The following is a 22,724-nucleotide window of genomic DNA, read 5'->3' on the forward strand; positions in this document are numbered from 1 at the left end:
TTATTTATTATTGAAACGGTCAACAGTAGATCGTTGTTTATCCGAAGGGCGAAAACAGTTCGTATAATAGTTCTCTGATTCTCTCGGCTTTATATATGACTTTCCGTTCATACAGTAGGAATTCAGGTTCAGATAAGTGGATTAAATCGACAGTTCATTTACTCAGGAATTAATTAAAATTTCGTCCGAATAAATGGAGTTGAGATAAACGAAGTTGCACAGCGCTTGAAATACGATAAAAACCTATGAATATCCGATGGACGCGAATTTAGAATTTATAAATAGCCGACGGCAACATGTCGAGAGCTGAATTGTGTTTTCTTCTACTAAAAAAGGTTAAACGTTCCAGTTGGAATGCAGTGGCGAACAAATGTGTTAACACTTGCCATAATCTTAGAACTCGTTGGGAGTCTGCCACACACGATGGCCGCAAAATGTTACGGCTCATTAGTTTGGCTAACCGAACCTTGCAGAGTTACGAGAGGATAAAGCGAGATCTATACGGATGATATAAACAAAAAAAAAAAAAAAAAATAACGAAACCATCGTCTTGTTCATCGTTTTTCACTCGTTCATTCGTGTCTACGTAGAAATAACTTCGAGACACTTGTAATTAGAAAAATCGACGCGTTAAAGAGCTGTGTAAGATTTGAGAAAAATATTGCACCTGCTTGTGATCTTCGAATACTATTTTGAACGTATAAAATACACGTATCGATAGGTATATCGATACTAAAGCCCGGGAAAAATCAGAAATTACGCGATCTTTTTCATCTTTACGATCCATTGTTTCCGACATTTTTCAGAATAAACGTTGACAGCGCAAACAACACAAACAGCGCTATTAGTACGTACACATTATGATACAGTCACGTCACGTGCGTAATTTAAGTAAACGTTCTTCCATCGGTTGATGCATCTAAGATTCTTGCGCACTATGCATAAAATGAAACGACTCGAACGATGTCTATACGTGTAGCATGGAATTACTGCGGCTTCGTTGCAGTGTCTAGTTCACGCCTCGCAAATTACAAAAGGCTATACGTACTACCCACTTTTACAACACAACGTGTAATATTCTCTGTATATAAATGTGATTATCTCGTTAAAGCTTATGCAAACGCGTTTCTCGCTTCAAATTTCATATCTTTATTTTAAATGGAAATTCAGCTTTTCACGTTGTCCCGTGAAATCTTTTAATCGATTCTATAGTTGGAATACGCATAATCACACAAGGAGGGATGCCTTTTGAGTAAGAGAGTAAGAGATATAGTTTGAAAGAAAACACAATTAGGTCATATAATTTGACAAAAACTGCAGTACATCGGATGGATAAAAAACTTCCAATTGTTGTATAAATCGTCGTAGAATGCTGCGTCGTCAATGATATTAATTTTTTGTCCTAGATTGTTTGACTGGAGACCTGAACGTGTATTGGGAGAACCGCTGAAGCACGAAAGGGTGGTAATTATAAAAAACTTGTTTTCTCCAGAAGACTTTGATCAAGAAGTCTCGTTACTGCTGGAGTATCAACAGGATATTAGGTCCGAATGCCTAAAATGCGGCGACGTCAGAAAAGTTGTCATTTACGATGTAAGTAATCTCGTATTTTCTTTTCCATTAAAAAACCCGAGTGAAAGGGAATATTAACGAATAAACAAAATTATACACGTTCGATTTAATTTCTTATTATAATATTATCATTAATTTTTATCATAAATCCTACTGTAACAATAGCTTTCGAGGTATTATACGTCTAGAACAATTATTTCAAACGAAGTACTTGTTAAACGAGCTGCGATACAGGCTGATTATCTACTTTAAAATACGTAATGTAACAGGCATATAATTAGCTTAACCGCTTAACAATTAAAGTAGATACAATGAAGTAATTAGGAACATTTTAAAACAGAATTTATTTCCCATTTGTTCAACCAAATTTTACCATAGTAGATAAAATATTAAGCGTTATATTGTCACTTAGAAATTATAAATAGAGCAAAGAACGAGCAATGATCGTATTAAGATTTCTCTATAATACCAATTACAAATTCTCAGAACATTTTTATTAGCCCGAATCTTACGCATAGTCTTGTTATAACGATGCTTTATAAATTCATAGATTCATTATACAACAGATATAATGTCCAATATGAAATCTAGGTCAATTAGTACCGCATTCTGTGTCGTATAGATCATCACTGACTCGTCGATAAGCTTTCCATTCTGGCCCTCTAATCTCACGGTTATTAAGAGTAACATACACGCAACGTTTATATTTCATAAATATTTCATCAAGTATAGAATATTACGTACGTAGCTTCTAAATTAAACGAACGAGTAATATCGACTAGTCATCGACGGACATTGAGAACGGAGCAGTTACAGACAAGCGGAAAAATTGATCTCGGCGATGCAAAGATAGAGAAGAACGAGTCAAGACGAGGTATTTAGAAGATGCACCAGAAAGATGGGGATAACAAAGAAGTTGCTGCTCCGTGGCCGACGCAAATAAACCTTCGAAAAGGGATGACCTAACCCCATAAATTCGCAACGAGACACTCCCAGTCGGCGCGTCTCAACCGTGAATCCATTCAATGTCAAAGTGAATTCCATCGTCTGCCATAGGACCGGTTACACCGTACCAAACGTCGCGTCGGAGCGTGCGAGAAACGCGTGTTCGAGATCAAAAGCGGCGCGTGAAAGGAAATTTCGTGGCAGCCAATTTACCCGTGATCGTCGCTGCCCGTATTTTCCAGGCCGCTTTCGAACCGCGCGTAACACGGTAAAAAGTTGCTCGATGAAAAAACGAAAGATACGAGAAAAAAGAAGGAGTCGATCCTTGAGACCGAATTTATGAACAGACGATGCATTTTATGGCGTTCACCGACTTCTCGTCCATTCGGGCAATATCGTTCCAGCGTAATTTCCGGTTAGTCCCTTTTTTTTGTCAAGGTGGTCGTCTTTGCTCCGTGCTTCCTTTTTCTTGCTCTTTTTCCATATTTTTTCATCCCGGCGTGGAAAACGTGTGATTGGTCGTGAGTTTCTGGCAAAAGCTTTTTTAGACCATCCTTTTTTTTTTCTTCTTTCTTTTTTCTTTTCTTCTTAGCGAATTCTGCGCGATCGAACGATTTATTCTAAATTTATACTTTGTATAATATATAAAGTAATTATCGAGCGTACGCGCATACAATTTTTCAGCTACAAATCCGAACGTACATATGTTTATCGTGTATCTGTAACGAAGGCTAATGGGTAAAACGAAGAGTGTGCCGATTGATCTAACGAGGTACAACGTAAGAAAAGAACAAAGAATGTCATGTCGCGCATGGGGTCAGACAGTAAAATTAATGTTCAAACCGAAGGCTCATAAATTGTGGTTTAAGTCCGAGACGAGAAAAGTATTGTGAGGGACTGTGGGCGACGCGAGGCCAGCCTCGAGTCGTAAAAGGGGAAGACAGGGATTCATCTTGGTACAAAAGCGTGTGTGATGCGAATGGAAAGCGTATATCTTGGTTTAACTAACTAGGCCATTGTTTAATTATAGCGTGCATTTTGTCGATTTCAGTTAAGTTCCAACAGTGAAACGAGATAGTTGAAGTAAACGAACAAAATTCTACGACTACAAACGCAGCAAAATTCTGTTAGAACGAAGCGTATGGAAGATAAAATTTCGAAAAAAAAAAAAAAAAAAAAGAAAGATATAACGATCATTGGTTTCTTCTATTACTTACACATAGTGGCTTGTGAACGTATTCGAACACTTACCATTCGATATTTAATTTCAGTTTGACATTTATTTAATTTTGGTAGAAGGAAAAGTTCAGAAGTTTGAACGCAATCTTTTTGCTCTTTACAGAGACATCCAGAAGGTGTTGCCCAGGTAACGTTTCGAGAACCAGCAGAAGCACAGGCTTGTGTTCAATTATTGAACGGTCGGTGGTTCAGTCAGAGGAAAATATCGGCAGAAATCTGGGATGGCAAGACAAAATACAAGTAAGTTTACCCGTTGCTTCTCCTCTCTGCTGTCGGTTTTACCGACCTGCCACAGCTAAGTCGGGCTTAGTCGATAGTTAACCGTCCATCGAGATTCCCAATCCGCTTACGTTCTGCTTCTGAAGCCGCTTCTTCTTTACTCCTCGAGTCTGATTTATCGACGCGAATTCTGTAAAGAATACGAAAGTTTATTTTGGAGTTATTTAAAAATATTATTATATTAAAATTAAAGAGGATTAAAGGCACGGTAACTTTTTTCTTAGAATTATCATCCTCGTCGTGCCTTTAGTCGCACAGTTTCTATAAACACGAATAAGTATTATAGAATACCATATTTTAATCGAAATTGTGAAATATTCTAGATTCTATTCTGTAGTTTACCCAGGGTTTCATAATTACATCTCAAACGAGCGACATTTTTGATATCAATTACGGATAATACTGCGATCTTACTGTGGCTTGATCGATAACGTTGTAAGCTACACAGGAAAACTTGTATAAAATTATATTTATTTCTTTTCTGAATGACCAATTTTACAGCAATTACAAAATGTATGCATTTTTATTGTTATTATTTCTCTAACGCGTCATAAATATTTGCAATATTATTTTTACATTCTGTTATCATATACAGGATTCGACATTGCCGACTTTGGTGCAAAGCGTCTCTTTCGATTTTTATACAATTTGTTTAATATTGTGTACATTTATTGCAGCTAGTTTCACTACAAAATATATTTTCAGTATTATTTGTTCGTTTGATCGTCCAAGTCAGCTGATAATTTTATTTCTTCCAAAGCTTATCTAACGATAACCCATTAACCTGACATATGGCCAATTTTTATTTTTTTACTAATGTATCTCTGTCATTCCTAATTATCGAAATTTCAGCTAACCGATAACCGCTTTTATCTTCCTTATCCTACTAATTTCCCAATAGCGTAATAATAAAACACGCAGAACGATGAAGCATCGCGGAGTACGGCGGACGATGACGGCGCGCTCGTCAAATCGATTTCCATCTTCTTCTTTTTAGGGTTACGGAAACCGACGCGGAAGTGGAAGCTAGAATCGCCAAATGGGATAAGTATTTGGAGGATGGCGAGGCAGAGAAACGACAGGAAGCCGCGGACAATGAGAATAGAAAGGAGCAGAAAGGAGAGGAAAGGTCGTCCGTGGTTGCTGAGAAAGCGGAATCGTCTGAAACGACGATAAAGGATTCTGAAGAAACGGAAACGGAGCAACAGACGAATGTTACGGAACGTTCAAAGATATTGGAAACTACCAGAGAAACTGAAATATCTGCGAGTTCCGGGGATTTAGAGCATTTAGAGGAATCACTTAAAAATAATGCATAAAATAAGGAAAATTCCAGCGGCAGATCAATGAATAAATTCTTGAAACGAGAACAATCGAGAGGTTGACGATCGTGATTAAAGAGTATTAGAAGGTAACTCGTACCTCATTGTTGAATATCCAAGTACTGTTGTATAATATAGATGCACAGTCATGTTCCGGTTATTCAAATCAGACGAAATAAAGAGTAATTTTCCCTGTATTTTATGATTCGTTAATTCCTCACCTTTGTAACTATTAATTCTCCTTCTGATTTTTCAATAGGTTGACGTAGCTCGACGAATTTAAATTGTACAGGTTTTCTTAACGAATCGTTCGACCGTGGATGTTGGTGTAAATTTATATTTTTATAAACGCTTATCTATAATTACAGAAGTAGGATCTAATGGGAAACTTGTTTCATCCGCCAGATACTGTAACAAGTACTTTATGTATTTTTCCATATTACGTTTTCGTTTGTCAAAACAGGGATCGATCGTAAGTGCGTTTAATCCGATCGGTATGGCGATCTGTTGCGATATCAACGAGAAATTCCATCCTTTTGAAAGGTTTTCGTGATAGATTCGAACCGGTTGGTTCCCATCGACGAACACGAAGCTGGGTTCCGCCGCCGCTTCGCGGTTCAGCGACAGAAGAAGAGCCGACGGAATCGCGTTTTTTGATAGATCAGCAACAGCCTCTCACGGCCGAGGTCCCACGAACCAGCTGAGCACACGGATCGGTCGGAATGCCGAAATAGCAAATTAGGGGATTCCAGGAGATCTACCCTCTCTCTTCCACTTATTTCTTGCTTCCTTCTTACTCTCGTTTACATGCTTTTGCTCTTGTCCGCCCTGAACACCACGCGGATCTGCTTCTGCCGCTTCGTCTCGGCTCTTCCGACAAACTTAATCTAGGAACGATCTATTGTTTCATCCAGAATTGTATAGATAGATTATCACTATCGGGTGATTGTTCTCGCGTTTGTATAATTTTATTTGATTCGAGTTGCTTGATCTACGAAGGAATGGAATTTTAACGTTTTAACGTTACGTGTTGATCGATTAATTTTATTATGTTGATGTCATCGAGTACTTGAAGGAAAGAAGAAGGAGGAGGAGGAAGGACTACGCAAGGATGATCGAAGAAAGATTTCTATTTTGATTATTTATTTATTTTAATTTTGATTTGGAATTTTAGATTTTGTTTTTTAATGACAATGAAGATTCGAAATAGAAAAATGGACAAATCGTTTATCGATGTTTCTCTTACGGTTCTTACAGTTCCTGGATACGTGGCGTTTTTTTCTCTCTCGAGGGAATTTTTTGCTATTTAAAAGAAACAATTTATTCGCGAATCAATACCGTGGTTATTGTGAAATTATTTCTCAAGTACTGTATCAGTGTCAGCTAATAGAAGGCGACGTTTGCGCTCGAAGCGTCAGAAATGCTACAGATTTCCACATCGAAGAAGATTGCACAACAGGTATGCAACAACCACTTCAAAGATCCATATTTAACACAATGGCTACATAAGTGCATTTCAAGTTTAATCCCTACGGCACAGTTATGCCGCGTTCGTGCGTTGAATCCGTAACAATTTAACCTGGTTGTTGTATCGTTACATTGGATGCTCGTTAACAAAAACTACTTGTGTCTTTTTCATTAGCAAATTATACTTCACAGCATAGAGCATGATCTCCACTTAATTGCATTATTTCAGTTCAGATTAAAATAATCGAAGCGCTAATGGAGCAGATCTTTAGTTTCTCGGATTCACGGAATTTTTCATGTTTTTAACCGGACTCTGATCATTCGATGTCTTCGCTGTTAAATACAAATTTCAAGCTATCGCACGATTTATTCTCAGACGCGCAACAAACAATTTTATATCCTCGAATCGTTGATACAACGTGTAGCGGCATATGCGTCTTGGAACGTTTCGATACGAAGGTGCCTCACATAGTTGTTTTGCCACAGAGGATTAACACTGTACGACGAACATAATGTAATAAACAAACTCAGGACGAAGCAATTTCGCTGCTACGTGCGACCTACAACCGGCGACAAGTTCAAACCTTCCGGTACCTGCCCTCGATCAGTATAAATAGACGACCAAGTTTTCCAGAAGTCAGTCAATCGAGCGAATCGGCATAATTAGTATCGGTATCGCAGTATCGCGCAATCTTACAACGAGTATCATCGAGCGAGCAACGCTTGCGATTAACTTTGTATTCTACGTTTTAAAATATCTGTAAATATAGTTAATTAAATTAACTCGTCTCGTTATTAACGTCGAAGTGGTCCCCACTTCTAAGAAAACTCTACATCTGGTGTTTTAGTTTTCTCAAGCACCGAAGCCATCGACAGCGTATAGATAAAAGACTGGGTCGAAGGTAGACCATAAACAGTACACAATCAACGTTGGCTTCAAGGTTTTCAGTCATAGCTCGATTATATTCCGATTTATATTTACACTTCGGTATTTAAAATATATTTTCTAACTTACAATTTATCCACGCGTTCCTTTGTTCGCGTACATCTAATAACCTCAACAATTAATTTAACCAACAACACGTCTCACCGTCCACCACAAATGTAAGTATGGTACTCGCTTTTACCGAATAATAATCTTACTAAACCAAAAGTAAAATACATTTCCGAAAATACACTTGCAAAAGACATAACGCATATTCGACACGATGCGAATATATTCGTTTATTATAAAAATATATATATTCAGCCTTGTACATTTAACACATTCTCCGCCGCTCCGATATACCGTGGCTGCCAAAGGTGTCTACCAAAAACCCACTTATCCTACCCAATTTTAAACAATACCTCGTTCGATAACCACCCCGATTATTACAACGTCCATCGCTCACCGACGTTTACCCCAAACTTCCACGTTCTCTTTCCCCTCTCAAATGTCCAACCTTAAAAAGCATAGGTACACCCCTACGCTTCCCTAAGATCACCGTTCTTTCTACACCTTCCTCTCGCACATAACATTGTCTATGGTCGGTCCGGGTGCGTGCATCCCTCTGGACAAGAGCAAGCATATTTCAGACGTCTCGTCCTATTGAGAGCGACTCGAAAGGGAAGGCAAAACCCCCATGTGGCAATATCACCGACGAATTTAATGCCCGTCTATTAGCAGCGGGGTGCGGCTGATGCATTGTTCGAGTGGCCACGTGCAGGATGACTACCCCGCGAGGAAACGTTTGATCGTCCAACCGGCATAGGAATAAGAGAGCATAGAGAGGAAGAGAGAGAGAGAGAGAGAGAGAGAGAGAGAGAGAGAGACGGTAGAAGAGAAAATAGTAAAAGAGGACGCACGTCGTGTCACACTTGTCGAGGGTTATTGGATTTGGAACTGGCTATGGGGTGTTCTGCACGGACCTGCCGCGTTACACGGCAGATTAGGCGGCGGATACGAGGCGATTCACCACGGTCAAGTGTCGATACACCGACACTGTTTGCTCGTGTCGCCTTCGAGCGATGATCGACGGAACATTGTCGTTAATCGGATTTATGATACTGCAGGATCGTGTGTTATATACGGGACGTATGGTGCACTTGGTACTGTACGAGACTTTCGAGTGGATATTGCGTTGACGAGGAAGTGCAACTCGACGTTGCGTTAACGCGTTAACAAGTGGAGAGAAGTTAAGTGGAGTTGGCACGAAAATTTCTGAAATATCTCCTTTTTAGGTATTACACTGGAACTCGAGCGATTCGAGATCGCTGTATCAGTTTTGAACTCGTTAGATATATACTTGTGTTGAAATTCTCTTTCGATCAGCTTTTTCAGAGCTTGACGATATTGTTGGCACGTCGTCATTGTTACATCTCACTACGATTAAATTATTAATCGTTTCGAGCATTCGTCGACCCTTCGCGACACGACTTATCACCGTCGCCGCGACTCGAACGAATCATGTTTTCGACAAACGCGAATCTAACCGATCCTCTTTCTATTCCAGAAACCTCGACTCCCATGGCAGCTGAAATTCGCGAAAACCAGCACACCTGTGTCCAATCTCCTTCGAAACATCCGTCGAATCTATCGACTCGTCTCGATCCGATCATCGATCTCCTTAGTCGGCAGAAGAAGTCGAAGCGTGGTTTTCCATCAGCTTGCGAAGTTGGTCGGAGCAACTGGGCGCGAGAAAATTCTGAAGCGGAGGAGGTCGGTAGTTCGTCTCTTCTTGGAGGCTCGGCTGGGCAAATTAAGCTTCCCAAAACACCGCGAAACTGTTAATTAAGACTCATTATGCGCACGGGCTGGCTGAGCCCGTGCGGGTTTGGGGTTGGAAGCGGCGAAAGGGTGGCGAACCGAGCTACCTACGGACGCAACAGAGGCAGACAAACGGGCAGACGGAGCAGGCGGGCAACCGACGACAGACAGAGAAAGACAGGCACGGACAAGGGGTGAAGCGAGACGAAAAGAAGAAGGTAAAGGTGAGATGAAAAGAGACACGGTATGTAGGTAGTAGCTCTGGTCGAGGCAGAGCCAAGAGGAGAGGGAGAGCGAGGTCTCCGACGAGCCGAAGGAAGAGAAAGAGGCGTTGGAGGTGGCGGTGGAGGAGGAGGGGGATGGTTTAACCCGAGTAGGAACTTCTTAATACCGCGACAGCAGTCGGGTTCATTGTGGGATCAATACAGAGACGACCAGGCGTAGGAGTGGCAACCGTTGCCTCATTGGACGTGGCGTTCCCGCATGGTGATTGGCCGGCCGTGGAACTACCAGGAGGCGTTTCCTTTGCCGTTAGCCCCTCTGTCGGGGTGAACGAAAGAGGGAGGCCAGGTCCTGACCCTCGCCAGGAAGGAGAGAACACGCGGCAAGCGAAAAAGACGGAGCGCCGCGGCGCGACCAGTTGGAAAAAGACGGCCGACCGGTCTACGGTGAGGGTGACACGACGCCGGGGGGTTCAGTCTGTGTTCGCCCATCAGAGACACATCACCAGCTACGATACGGTCCGGTTACGTCTCTCTTCGTCGCGAGGGTAGCTCCTTGCAGCCAGGTGTTTCGTGCCGAGATAATCGAAATCTTTTCCTCTGTCCACGCATCCAACCTACCTTCCGCTTGATGCGCGCGTTTCAACGTTTACGGTGATTCGAGTGCCGACGAACGACAGTTTGACGTTACGCCACGGGATTACGATTGGATCGAACATAAATTTTGAGATAGTTTCGACGGAGAACAGGTGTTTGGAGTACTTTCGAACGGATCTCGTTGAAATTTGTAGCTGCGGTTTCGTGATTTAATTTTTGGATCGTTATCGATCGATTACCGTTGAAAAGAGAAGAATTTCAAAGGTATTTGGATTGATCGTCGAGGAGATTTGCACGACGAAGGAAACGTTTACGTCGTGAACGTATTCGGTCGCTGGAAGAAGGGATACGGTAATAACAAAAGTCGAGGCGTATCGTTGATTTCTCGTTCGAGAGAACGACACGTGGATTCGAAGGACTCGCTACGAAACAAACATTTTTACCTTCCAATTCGGCCGCGCTTCGTGTCGTTACACACACACGCACACACATACATCTGCTACTAGTACCACCACCAACATCACCACCACCACCACCACCACCACCGTTGTTATTACAGAACATCGAAATACGTCCAGTGTTAAACGTGACTCGCAGTGAAAAATAGTCGGATCGTTGTTTTCTAAACGATCACAGTGACCGCTAGTGCGTCGAAAATACCGTGTTGACAACCATCAAGATCGCTTCTCTCGTAAAAAAAAAAGTCAACGCCACACCATTGTATTTTTCTTCTATACCGAGCAATACATCCTTTCCATTCACCAAAACAATCTCGTCGTTTAACTTTCGACGCTTCTGCGAGCATGCCAGTGTCGATGCAACAACCGCTGCCACGATAGACGAACCCTTGGTCTCTCTATCGTCCACGTCGAGGCACAACGTAGGCAGAAATTTCGAAAACAAAACTCGTCGTTCGTTGACGAAACGTGTAACGTGAAGATGCGTGGATCCGCCTGACACTTTCGAACGGTTGCTACATATTTCCGTAATAATTGATCGAACGAGTCGAACGATCGTCTGGCAATCGGACGACCAGGGTACAGCGAGTCGAAGAAGAGAGCAGGAGTGGAGGAGAGTGGACGAAGTGGAAACAAAAGATAGTGTACGAACGGGTGGTGCGACGTTCGGGTACGCACGTCGGCAGGCCGGCTCTGGGGTGCCGGGCCCGGGCGGGGTGATGAGCTGTTCCGAGGTGATGTATCAATATTATCCTTACCTCTACCAGAGGCCACCGCCGCCGCCGCCGCCGCACCCGACTCACCCTCATACGGCCCCGCACACCCATCCCCATGCGAATCCGCATGCGGCCCACGACAGCCCTACCAGGTCGGCGTCTTTTCAATCGTTTTCCGCGGCTACGGCGACGCACCAGTACGACAGGGTGAGTGACGTTATTTTATTCGTCTTTCTTCTTCTTGTTTTTCTTTACGTCCGGTCGTTGATAAGAGTAAGTTAACGAATAAGAAGAGCAACGGTTGATCCGTGTTGTTACTCGACTTTCGAATCGGCGAGCAATCGCCAAACGGCGGAACAACGCTCGTTTACGCGTTCGTTTTGCTAAATTTTATTTAAAGCGTTGGAAAACGAGTACTCGCTCGTTTGGATAACTTTTTTTTGCGCAACAAAGCAGCGTACGCGAAACAAAGAAACCTCTTTCCGAGTAATATCAGCGTATTCCACGTATCGACTGTCCAAACGACGAAACAAAAAGCGAAACAAGTAGAAAGATACGACCGTGGGTCGTGTTTGAAAAGAAACGAAGAAACGATTGCTGTTTGTGTTTGACGAGCGACGTTTCGTGGCTCGTTACACGTCGTCGGAGTCGTCGAAAATTTAGACGTCAACGGCTCGTCGGTATCCCGTTCCTAACACATTATTCATAAGAGTACGTGCTGTCATGCGGGACGTGTATCGCGCGGCTTGTCTCGTCTCGAGATTACAAGCTGGTCGCGCGTTTGAACGCGTCCCGCCTCTAAAAAGGACCACGACAGCCACCAGCGCCGACCGACCGACTCGTCGTCCGACGTCCGATTTCCAATTCCTTCCCTCCGTAATAGCGTAACTTGCAGAGATACGGATTGCGTAATATTCTTACGGGTCTTCTCTTTCATCCGCGTGATTTTTATTTTATCGACGGTGTAGTCTTTTTGCGGCCGAGGTTCGTCGAATTTTGTTCCCTCTACGGTGTTGTCGTTGTCTTTAGACGACGCGTGTATCGCGCTCTTGTAGTCGATAGACGCGAGTTTTCGATTTTCAATGCTGACAACATCAACCAACACGTTGGATCGTAACACCATATTAATGACTGGCCGATTTGCTAACGAAAAGATTTATTTATTCCTACTAAATGTTGCAATCGGCGTATCAAACTCTATATCAAATTCTTAAGATAGCAAATGATCGCGTAATAATACGACGTCATCGTTGAAAATAATATTCGATGTTTATATAAATTACGTAATGACAAGCTCGCGATGATCTGTATAAACGACAGCTAAGCTCTAAATCTTCCCTTTCCTCTGACGATCGCGCGTATTTTAAACAAAAGTCTTAACGGACGTTGCAAAAATTTATCCGAACACACCAATGGTTGATTGTTCGTCGTAAAAAATATACAGGAAGCATAAAGCGTGAAATATCGATATAGACAGATCGCGTGTAAACCGTTTTGTTTAATCGATCGTGTATTTTACACGGAAGATATCGAATTTCGTGTTAGTCGATCGTTATAATTTCCACGTTAACGCTACAGTTCCTTCTGCAGTTAATATCGCGGGTGATCGTGGATATCGCGAGCGTTGAAATCTTGTTGGACAGGTCTCCGTTACGGATTATGACACCCCGCCAGCATTTGTTACGATATTTCAACCGCCCTAAGCGCTGTACACGCGCCGTGCCGGTACTGGATTCGAATTAGCGGAGTTCGTTTCGAAACTGGAGGAACTAGTTTGTCCCGTTGGCGCAAGTGCCTCGAATCGACAGGTAGGTAAACGCACGGGGTGATGCGAAACTTTCTTTGAAAAAGGTTTGTCCGTCGAGTCGTGGACGTTGAAAATATCGAGAGCGTAGTCTCGATCGTTCGACAGTTGCGTATTCGTCATGACATTATGACAAATTTTACGAGTGTGATATCGTCGTTTATTTATTTCAATTTCGCTGTGCATATCGAAATGTGAAAGAGCATTCTGATTATATCTAATCCGCGTACTTCGCGGATCGTTTACTCGAACATGTACGATTTAAAAAAATTAGAGTAGTTACTTAAACGCGAAATAAAAGTTAAATATACGATTGAAACTCGAAGAGAATAAAAAGCATCGAAACGACGATAAATTATTGGTCGCAAGCTAAAGATCTAATTAAAATTATTTTGTATTTGAAACTGATATAAAGATATCCATAGCATTTGCTTTCGGCGAGCGTTTCTAAACCGTGATTATGAATCTCCGTGAACTTTGAATTATTTTCTGCATACTTCGCATTCACCGCTACATTGTGTTTTAATAGAAATACCGTTGTGACGTGCTTGGCCTCCGTCGAGTGATCCGTCGTCTGCCATTATTATCGTTTGTGAAATAGCATTACAAACGTTGTGTAGCAAAATTAAAATACACCTTCGTATTATCAAATTCATTGTAAATAATCTTTCATCCATTTAACCAGAAAATATCCGACGTACTTTTTTTTTTTTTGTCACCGATAATTTCATTTGAAAATTTGTATACAAGCACGTATGCAATCGATACGAATCAAATTTAATTATTCTCTAATTATTATTATTCCGTGGCAATCGACAGATAGTTAGGCTACAAAATTTCTCATCGTCCGAAAGTTTCGAAGCGAGCATTTCGAAGCGAAATGGAATCTAGAATTGTCTTGAGTTAGAAGATTCTCGGGTTTGCTCTCTCATCGGTTAGAGGTTCGGCAAAAGCGATCCCATTATACAATAACATGTTTGTAAACAATCCAAGCAGCTGCCGAGGTGTTTTACTTTACACAAAGTCGGCGAATTCCCGCTTTTAGCCGCGCGTCCTGAAATAGTTTTGCAGACAAGGGACGGAACGAGAGTTTCTGCGAGTTTCATTCCAGGGATCTTTCGCTGCATCATTTTAATATGTCTGCTCGGAGGTCAGCCGTGCTTCTTGCCCTCCCATGAACTCATCCGTACACCATGCCACGTCGAATACTGTTTTTCTCGTTATTCTATTCGCTCTATCTATCTCGACTCTTCCTCGTCGCTTCTTTTCCTTCTTCTTCGCTTCCCACATACTCTGCTCATATTCTCGTTTACTCCCTCGTCATCTTCTTCCTCTTCTTCCTCGTCTTGTATTTCACAGAAATGCTAAAAAATATTTTTTTTTTTTTATTGAAAATAACGAAGATAATAAATTGCTTCTGCTCTAGAAATTTGCTTTTTAAGAAGCAACGAGATGTAAATTCGTTAAAAAGCTTTTCAGATTCAAATCTCTCTGCTTCTGTTTCCCAATATTTTCCAAGTTGAATTTTTAATTGAGTAGAGAGGAAGGGGAGGGGGAAGATGAAAGAGCAACTGTTTCGTCAGCGAATTCTCTGAAATAGCTTCCATCGAGTAACACTCGCCTCTCCTCCGGGTTCGACACGGGAGAAAAAAAGAACGTAGCAATGCCTGGATCGAGGAATTTCCCTCGAATCCTCCGGCAATGTATCTTCCGAATCATTCCACTCATTGTTTGCCCAAATACGCCGCGCGTAACGTCTCACTGAGACGCGATTGCCGTTCCATTGGATACGTTCGTAATTTGTTCGCGGATATCTGCTCGCCGCCCGACCGTGACAATAAAAATCCCTTTAACGAATCTCTCATATCTAACCGTAAATCGGTATTATCCAAGGTGAAGTTAGGAATGTAGAAAACTTCCTTCCATATCTCGATTTCTATAGTAAAACTGTGATCGATATTGCGCTCTTCGATAAAGAGTCGCTACAAAGTACTTTGTAATTTTATACGAATAGGTATTTATCGATAATTGGTAAATAAATAAGCGAAAATAATGGACGTTGATTAATAATCCGCGAAGAATAATTTCTCTTAGAGAATGAACAAAAATTCTGTCCTTGATGCGATTTACGTTCAGAGTGATCGAATCAACGAACAGCTTAGTTTGTTCGTAATTACATGGATGTTCGCTTTCGCGTAAATTCAACGATTTTGCGGGATATTTTATAGCAGGAAAAGAGTAAAATGATAAATACGATGGCGCGAGATAACGCGCAATGTTATCTTATCGAGCGGCGCTCGGCACCGCTCGAAACCGATATCGCGTCGTGACTATAAATAATAAGTAATGACCGGCATTACTTTGCCGACATTGAGAGGAATGTCGAGACGACGATGAACTATCACGGCTGCTTACCTACTTAAACTGTTTATCATGCGGTAAATTATACGAGCCGAGAATATGCTAATGAGAGGGCCGGAGATCTAACTGCATCTAAACGACGTAGATCGCTGATACGGTGAGGACTAGTGAAGAGAAATTTCTGAACGCCGCGCCGCAACCCGACAGTAGTTGGATGTTCTCCAGAAAGAAGAACGTATCGCGTCCCGACGACCGAGAGCACAAATCACTTTCGGTGCGGCAAGAGCGCGCCCGCGTGAGAAAACACCCTCCGTGGACCAGCATTTTTAACGCGACTGTTACGCGTCAACGATGCGTCTGGTCTGGACCAGATTCTGGTATGTTACGGCGAACAAGAGAGAGAAACGAGAATATCGACGCAACGATAGTCAGATTCTGCTTTGTGTAAATTTCACGATCAACGTTCAGTTCTCGAGAAACGGATAACTCGTTTCCAGCAATTCATTTATCGCGAGGAAATAATATAAACGCGTAACGATAAATTGCAAGATAAATTTAAAATTTAATTCTTTTGTTGGTGGATTCGGTCAAGGCGATGGCTGTGGAAAAGTTTAGTAACGCGTGGTAGTCGTTCCAATTCCGGGTGTAAGCTATCGTTAAAAATCGATCTCTCGTTTATCGAACGGAGTAATAGTAAAGAAGGCGCCCAACGTTCTTTTATCGAAGCAAAGTTGCTGGCAGGAGCACCGTTAGTCCAAGAGGTTGGAAAAAAAAAACACGTCTTCGCGTTGGTTTGGCCGCGTTCTCGACGATCGTGAGATAACGGAGGGGAAGAACGTTAAAGCTCGGAATCGCGCGCGGCGCAAGGTCGATCTCGATGCTCGGACAGGTTTCTCGCGAGGGAGCGTGGTCCGTGCAGGGCTGGTGCGATCTTTGAGGCAACTTTTCTTCCCGAAAGTCCCTCGTTTTCGCTTGAGGGAAGTTGAGCACGCGGCGGACGGGCCACGGCGACACGAGTTTACTTTTATTTAAACGTTTCTTCTTTCCTTTTATTTAGGGCCTGACCCAAGGGCGCTCATTTTGTTCCTTTGCCGGCGCTGACCGGTGTCCACCGGCTCTGAATTAATAGCCTCGCGTTTTTCGCCGTGCTGTGGCTAATATACGCGCGCGTTTCTCCCTCTTTCTCCCTCTTTTACTCTTTTTCTCGCTCTCTGTCTGTTTCTCCGTCTTGTCCCGCTGCTCCTTCCTCGTTTTTCTTCTTCCTTCCTGCCGCGGCCACCTTCCCTCGTGTATATGTACGGACTCTATACGCCCCGACGGTTACACCAGCGCGTTAAAAATGCCCAAGCCGTTTTCTCACGCCGCCACGAAGCTCTACGTACGTGCTTTATTGCCCCTGCGCACATACGACCAAGCTCACCCCTCGAATCTCCGATCAAACATCGTCCGACTAGCTTCTACCGATTTTCCGCTTTGGTTAGGCAACTTTGTCGTTATCGCCTGGCCGAAGGAAGAATTCGCGATATTCTAAATGACGGATCACGACGAGCATCTCGTTGAAATCGAGCTCTTTACACTCTAAGTCTGCAACGTATACGAACAACTTTAAAACGAAAATGTTCATCGTTTCTGTTCTTTTTTCACGTTTAAGTATCACGGATGGAAGAAGAATTTTAATAATATTTCCGGTTAGTGTAAAATTTTCCATCGTAAATTATGGTACACGTGTCAAATATGCAGTGAACTGCAGATTACGCGCATTAGCGTCTGTAACTGAAAGAAATTTTCCTTTTAATAAGCAATCGAAAGATGTGCGATTACGTGTCGTTCGTAAATTTAGTGCGACGCTGCGAGATCTCGGAATCGGCTAAAGCGGCAGGCAATTTTTACGAGCTTGACGTAACTGCTAACTACGAAAAATCATGCAACACGACCATAGAGTTGGTAATAAAAATTCAATAAAATTGGACGTTTAGATAGTAACCTTTGTAAGCAGTAAACGTTTTAAAACTTCCTTTTATTATCGCCGTTTTCGTTCGACTATTTTTAAGACTCATTTCTATATAACCCTTCGTAATAAAATTCCTATCAAAATCATTAAAAAATGTTGAAAAAATAAACACCATTAATCTTACTGCTTTACGTTAATTCCTGCTCGTTATTTATGCACTTTGCGTATCAAATTAAATAAAAATGCATCGTGCTTTATTCGACTCATACAGCCGTAAATACGTCTTGCACTAGCTCCAATAACTAAAGAAAAAAAAAAAAAAAAGAAAAACAGAAAGAAAAGAAACATCTAGCATTTGTATCTTTTCTACCGCATTCACGTATCTCCTTAAATAACGACAATAGCATAAAATACTCCCGAAAGTAACTCTGCAAGCTAAAGGAATAACTGGGTTATTATTTTGCTTCTTTGTTCGAACATAAGATGACATACGAAACTACATATCTCGTTAAAGATACCACGATCGAAATATATCATTTTCATATTCGAATGTATCATGCGTCTGCTCAGACAATATTATACCACGTATACCGTTAAAACAAAAGAAACCAAAAAATCCGTCTCGACGATTCAACACCGAGTTGCCGTTCATTTGCCTTTAATTACCCATTCGCGATAAGATTATCGCGACATCGCTGTTAATCGACGTTATTAATCCGCCGCGTGACTTCACCGAACAGTTTCGCGAAAATCAGTAGCGACACGCGATTAAAATTCATTTACAGTCGCGTTATTTTCCACGCGCAGCCGGCCCGCGGTTTTAAGAAGACGGTTTTAAAGTTGCCTCGCCCGGCTTCAAAGTTGCCTCGAACGGTTTCAAAGTTGCCTCGCCCGGCTTCAAAGTTGCCTCTAACGGTTTCAAACTTGCCTCTCCCGGCTTCAAAGTTGCCTCAAACGGTTTCAAACTTGCCTCGCCCGGCTTCAAAGTTGCCTCAAACGGTTTCAAACTTGCCTCGCCCGGCTTCAAAGTTGCCTCAAACGGCTTCAAAGTTGCCCCGAACGGTTTCAAACTTGCCTCGCCCGACTTCAAACTTGCCTCGCCCGGCTTCAAAGTTGCCTCAAACGGCTTCAGACGGTTTCAAACTTGCCTCGCCCGGCTTCAAAGTTGCCTCGAACGGTTTCAAACTTGCCTCAAACGGCTTCAAAGTTGCCTCGACAGAAGCCCGTCGATAGATCATCGTCGCATTGCTGGACCTCCGCGTTATTCGATCTTAATCATTTTTATCGCGTGATACCACCGCGACGGGGGCCTCTTTGGTCAGGTGGTTGGCCGTTTAACGCTTCGCTGTTCTTTATCTTGCGATCGCCAGCGACGAGAACGCTAAATGCCGATAGCAGCGGGACACCCATGGCTCGCTCGCGACGCCAAACACCGGGATTCGCATGTAAAACAACCGATCCGACCGCAATATTCGCCCAGACGGATCGTTAATTCTTCGCGTCCACGCTGGGCGCGTGAAGCGTGTCCGAACAAAGGAGACTCGAAGAGGGCTTGATTTAACGTCCTGCTGCTACTTTCCACGTGTTCCAGCTTCGAACGTATGGCTCGAGCGTATTAATAGCTCGATTGTCGTTTTATCGAAAGAACCTACCGATCCAGTCGACGCATTTAATTATTATTATTATTATTTCGCTATATTTCGAAAGGAAGAAACGATATTTAGTTACTGGAAGTTGCGAGTCTTCGCGTAATTTTACACGCAAGTAGAGTACGAAGTGTTGGAATACAACGATGTTTCACGCATAGGCACAAAATCCTTACACAGACACTCACACAGGCATTTGAACAGGACACTTACATAGATCATACTACTCATTACTGTATAGAGTGTGGGGTTCAAAGTATTTAAGGGATCATGGGTTACTACCTACGTCTAGTCTGAGAGTAACTGGCCAACAATCAACAATTATTGTATACGTTGTTAATTATATCACTCGCTTATATACATCAGGTTCTGTAGTTCTCTTTAATAAACATCACCGAATATTGTTTCAACACAAACATCGTGTCTTCCACTGATTATTAATCTTAACTTTAAGATTAAATTCTAACACGAAGGAATACCGGATACGTGCCCTTTTAACTATTTAAATTCCTGTTCACGACCCCCAGAAATTAATGGGGCACGAAGAATCTCTTTCGCTACACATGCTCCTATTCAACGCTGACGAAGAAGCGTATATCGTGTTGGGTTTTACAGAGGACTCGTATACGAATTTTCTAGTTTTAATAGTTGCTGTCGAGAAACCTATTTGCCTAACGCAAAACCATCAACGTTACCCCCCGTCAAGTATCAACACGCAACTATCGCGGCAACAAAGTTTCACCTTAAGTAGAATAAATTTCACGTCCCCCATCCGCTCGCAAGTTCGAACGAAGCCTAATAAAAGCTGTCAGGCTCGATAATTTAATTCTCGACTAACGTTCTTAACGAGGACACGAGTTCATATAAAAATTTGATCGGACCGTCGGTGCAATAAAGTCATAAACGGGAACACTTCTACGTTGGATCTGTTGACCAAAGGGACACGGTTCGGACGTTTCGAGTGTTTATTGGCGTTTCACGTGGGCGTTTCGCGTATAAATTCCAGCGTGTGGAAGGGTCTGCAAGAAATTAGTCAACAAGAAATGGAGAAGAGGAGGTTCGCTTCGGGTCCGGTCTGATCGCGACGCGAGACCTTGTGTACAAAGGGAGGAGACAGGTGCAGACTGCTTCGCTCGGAACCAGGCAAGAACTTCCCTATCCTTCATTAGCACTCTCGTTACCAGCTCTCAGTTTCTTCGATCGCGAACGCGTATCGCTCTTCTGCTGACTTTTCTACGAGCTCGTGTGCTGTTTTCTCGCGGTCTACTTTGAAAATTCACGGAGCTTCGGGTTTTGCGTTTTCTTCGTTTGTCGCTGACCATCAGAGCTGTAATTGCAACGATATAATTGACAATAAAACGACCATATAAGCAGTCTGCTGGTTTTTACGAGCTTGCAGTAAGTTTGAGATATACGAGCAGAGGATGATGATGCGAAAAGGTGAAACGAAATGTGTCGTAGGTAATTAACGTGATCTCTGCTCATCAGATTTTATATATAATGCACCATATGAATTTTCTAACCAATTTTCATATGAAATCTGTTCGTATAACGAAACATTTCGGTTAAAACGAAACGATCCCATGTTCCATGAAATTCAAAGATGTTAAGAAAATTTAATCGAAAAATTTCTTTAGACGAGTTTATCCAGATCGGGATTAGGTCTCGCTGTTTATCGTCTTTCGTCATAGTCTCTTAAATAACAGAAGAAAATAACATCTAAAAATAAAGAAATGTATCATTTACATAGTTATAGGCGTTCATGAAGATTGCACATTAATCTCAGTCATCCTAAGAACACATAAGGAGTCATAAGTTTCGGCTGCTGAAAAACCATCGTACCATTACTTCCGCCTCCGGCACGCGTTCATTAATCTCTCAAAGACGAAAGAGGAAAGCAACGAGATCTATTTTTAAAAAAAATTTCCCCCCGTAACACGAGAAATTAACGAGGAATCGTTCCGCTAAAACGTCGAAACGGCGATATTATTTTCGATATAATTGGACAAGCCTAAACTGCTTTAGGTATGCACAAACGTACGATCGATCGTGTCTCTAATAATTAACGGATGACAGTTAATTGCTGACAGAACTGCTGGTATAGGCTCGTCGCAAGATGGTAGCCAGCTGATTAGAATTTATCGAACAGAAGAACCGTAAAAATGTATCGCTCTGGGAGATCTGCTCGTTTCTGATGACTCAAATTTCCGAGAATTCGGTGATAAAAATAACATTCCTATTCTGTTCCGTTGATTTTAACGCGTTCAACTTTATCGATTAACGAGTGGACGGTCATTAGGCTGTGATAACATCGAATAACGAAACAAAATATAAAAGTTAGAAATGAAAATCTGATCTCCGTCGCGTCCCTCGGTCAAGAGACGCGAATACTCATCGGTGATGCTGCGTGATTTTCACTTATCCTGTCTACGTACCCACACGAAAGCAGAGATCGTTTAAACTTTAAACGCTGGATCGTGCGAGCGTAATCGCAAACTGTTGGAAGCGGGAATCGTTCGCCGGGCAAAGAACACGCGGCGAGCTACCAACGTAGTCGGCTACGCTGGTTGTTCGCGTCAGAGAGAGCGTGTGCTCCGCGGCTGGTTGATCGGGAGCCAAGCGTAGAGAGTGGGGCCGTAAAAGCGCATTTTTCTCGGGTATCTGGCCGATTAATGAACCGATGTCGTCGCGAGGACCACCCCGAAGGGAACGCGTACGGTACGTGCAGCCCTCGCGATAGACTTCGAAGCCTCGAGGAGCACTGGTCCGGACTATAATACCTAAACTATAAGCAGCTCCCGTCCGTCCTTCTATAGCAGCGGGTTCTCAAACGAACCGCGCCTTTACCTGACCAAGTTTTACGATCGTCGCGCCGAGGTGGCGATGTGTCCTCCCGTTATCGTCCGGGCGGGATCTGGCCAGGCTAAAGCAGCCTTTTGCCACGGACCTTTTTATTATTTCTCTTTTCTACCGCGCGTCGTCTTGTTGCTCCCGTTGTTCTCTTCTCGCTTCTTCCTCCTGGTCTGGAGAACGGTCGGTCTCTTCTCGACCTCTGTGGGAAAGAGACGCCTGGCCCGTTTCGCCTCCGTTCGTGCTAGGCGACGACCTCGTTTGCCAATTTGATCCCGCTTCCACCGGCCAGTTCGAACCGATCCAACAGCTTCGATACGGACCATCGTAGACTATCGATGCTGCGTTTTTTCTTTTCACGTTCGGCAGTAAGATCTTGATGTTGACGGATGAAGGTATAAAAGAAGAGCAACGAATTGGTAGCCAGACTGGATATGTCGTTGTAACAGTCGATCGATTCGTTTGGAGAACCGCGTTTGGTCCTCGCGTGGCGAACTTTATTCGCTACGATGGGAATTTTTGATCGCTCGCGAAAAAAGGAGATCGTCGA

General features: G+C 42.7%; 4 protein-coding genes across 6 annotated transcripts in view; all 4 read left to right on the plus strand.

Annotated features, from left to right (window-relative positions):
- The window catches only part of Barc (RRM1_TatSF1_like and RRM2_TatSF1_like domain-containing protein barc), a 58,330-nt gene extending 52,776 nt beyond the window's left edge, over nucleotides 1–5,554 (plus strand). For both annotated transcript variants that reach the window (XM_072019805.1, XM_072019804.1), the window contains exons 5-7: nucleotides 1,407–1,593; nucleotides 3,860–3,996; nucleotides 5,033–5,554. In XM_072019805.1, the coding sequence (XP_071875906.1) occupies nucleotides 1,407–1,593; nucleotides 3,860–3,996; nucleotides 5,033–5,354 (646 nt within the window). In that variant the 3' untranslated portion in view covers nucleotides 5,355–5,554. The remainder of the gene's footprint in view (nucleotides 1–1,406; nucleotides 1,594–3,859; nucleotides 3,997–5,032) is intronic.
- Ef-1a-f1 (translation elongation factor eEF-1 alpha chain) overlaps nucleotides 1–22,724 on the plus strand; it is a 236,339-nt gene that overhangs the window by 22,824 nt on the left and 190,791 nt on the right. The window lies entirely within an intron of this gene.
- The window catches only part of Ada2a (Transcriptional adapter 2A), a 330,348-nt gene that overhangs the window by 21,093 nt on the left and 286,531 nt on the right, over nucleotides 1–22,724 (plus strand). The gene's annotated exons all lie outside the window — the stretch shown is intronic.
- The window catches only part of Vg (transcription factor vestigial), a 79,967-nt gene continuing 67,284 nt past the window's right edge, over nucleotides 10,042–22,724 (plus strand). The window contains exon 1 of one of the 2 annotated variants that reach the window (XM_072019050.1): nucleotides 10,042–11,769. In XM_072019050.1, the coding sequence (XP_071875151.1) occupies nucleotides 11,566–11,769 (204 nt within the window). In that variant the 5' untranslated portion in view covers nucleotides 10,042–11,565. The remainder of the gene's footprint in view (nucleotides 11,770–22,724) is intronic. The other variant, XM_072019049.1, reaches the window with a different exon arrangement.

This window comes from Bombus fervidus, chromosome 16, assembly GCF_041682495.2.
Source record: "Bombus fervidus isolate BK054 chromosome 16, iyBomFerv1, whole genome shotgun sequence".
Lineage (NCBI taxonomy): Eukaryota > Metazoa > Arthropoda > Insecta > Hymenoptera > Apidae > Bombus > Bombus fervidus.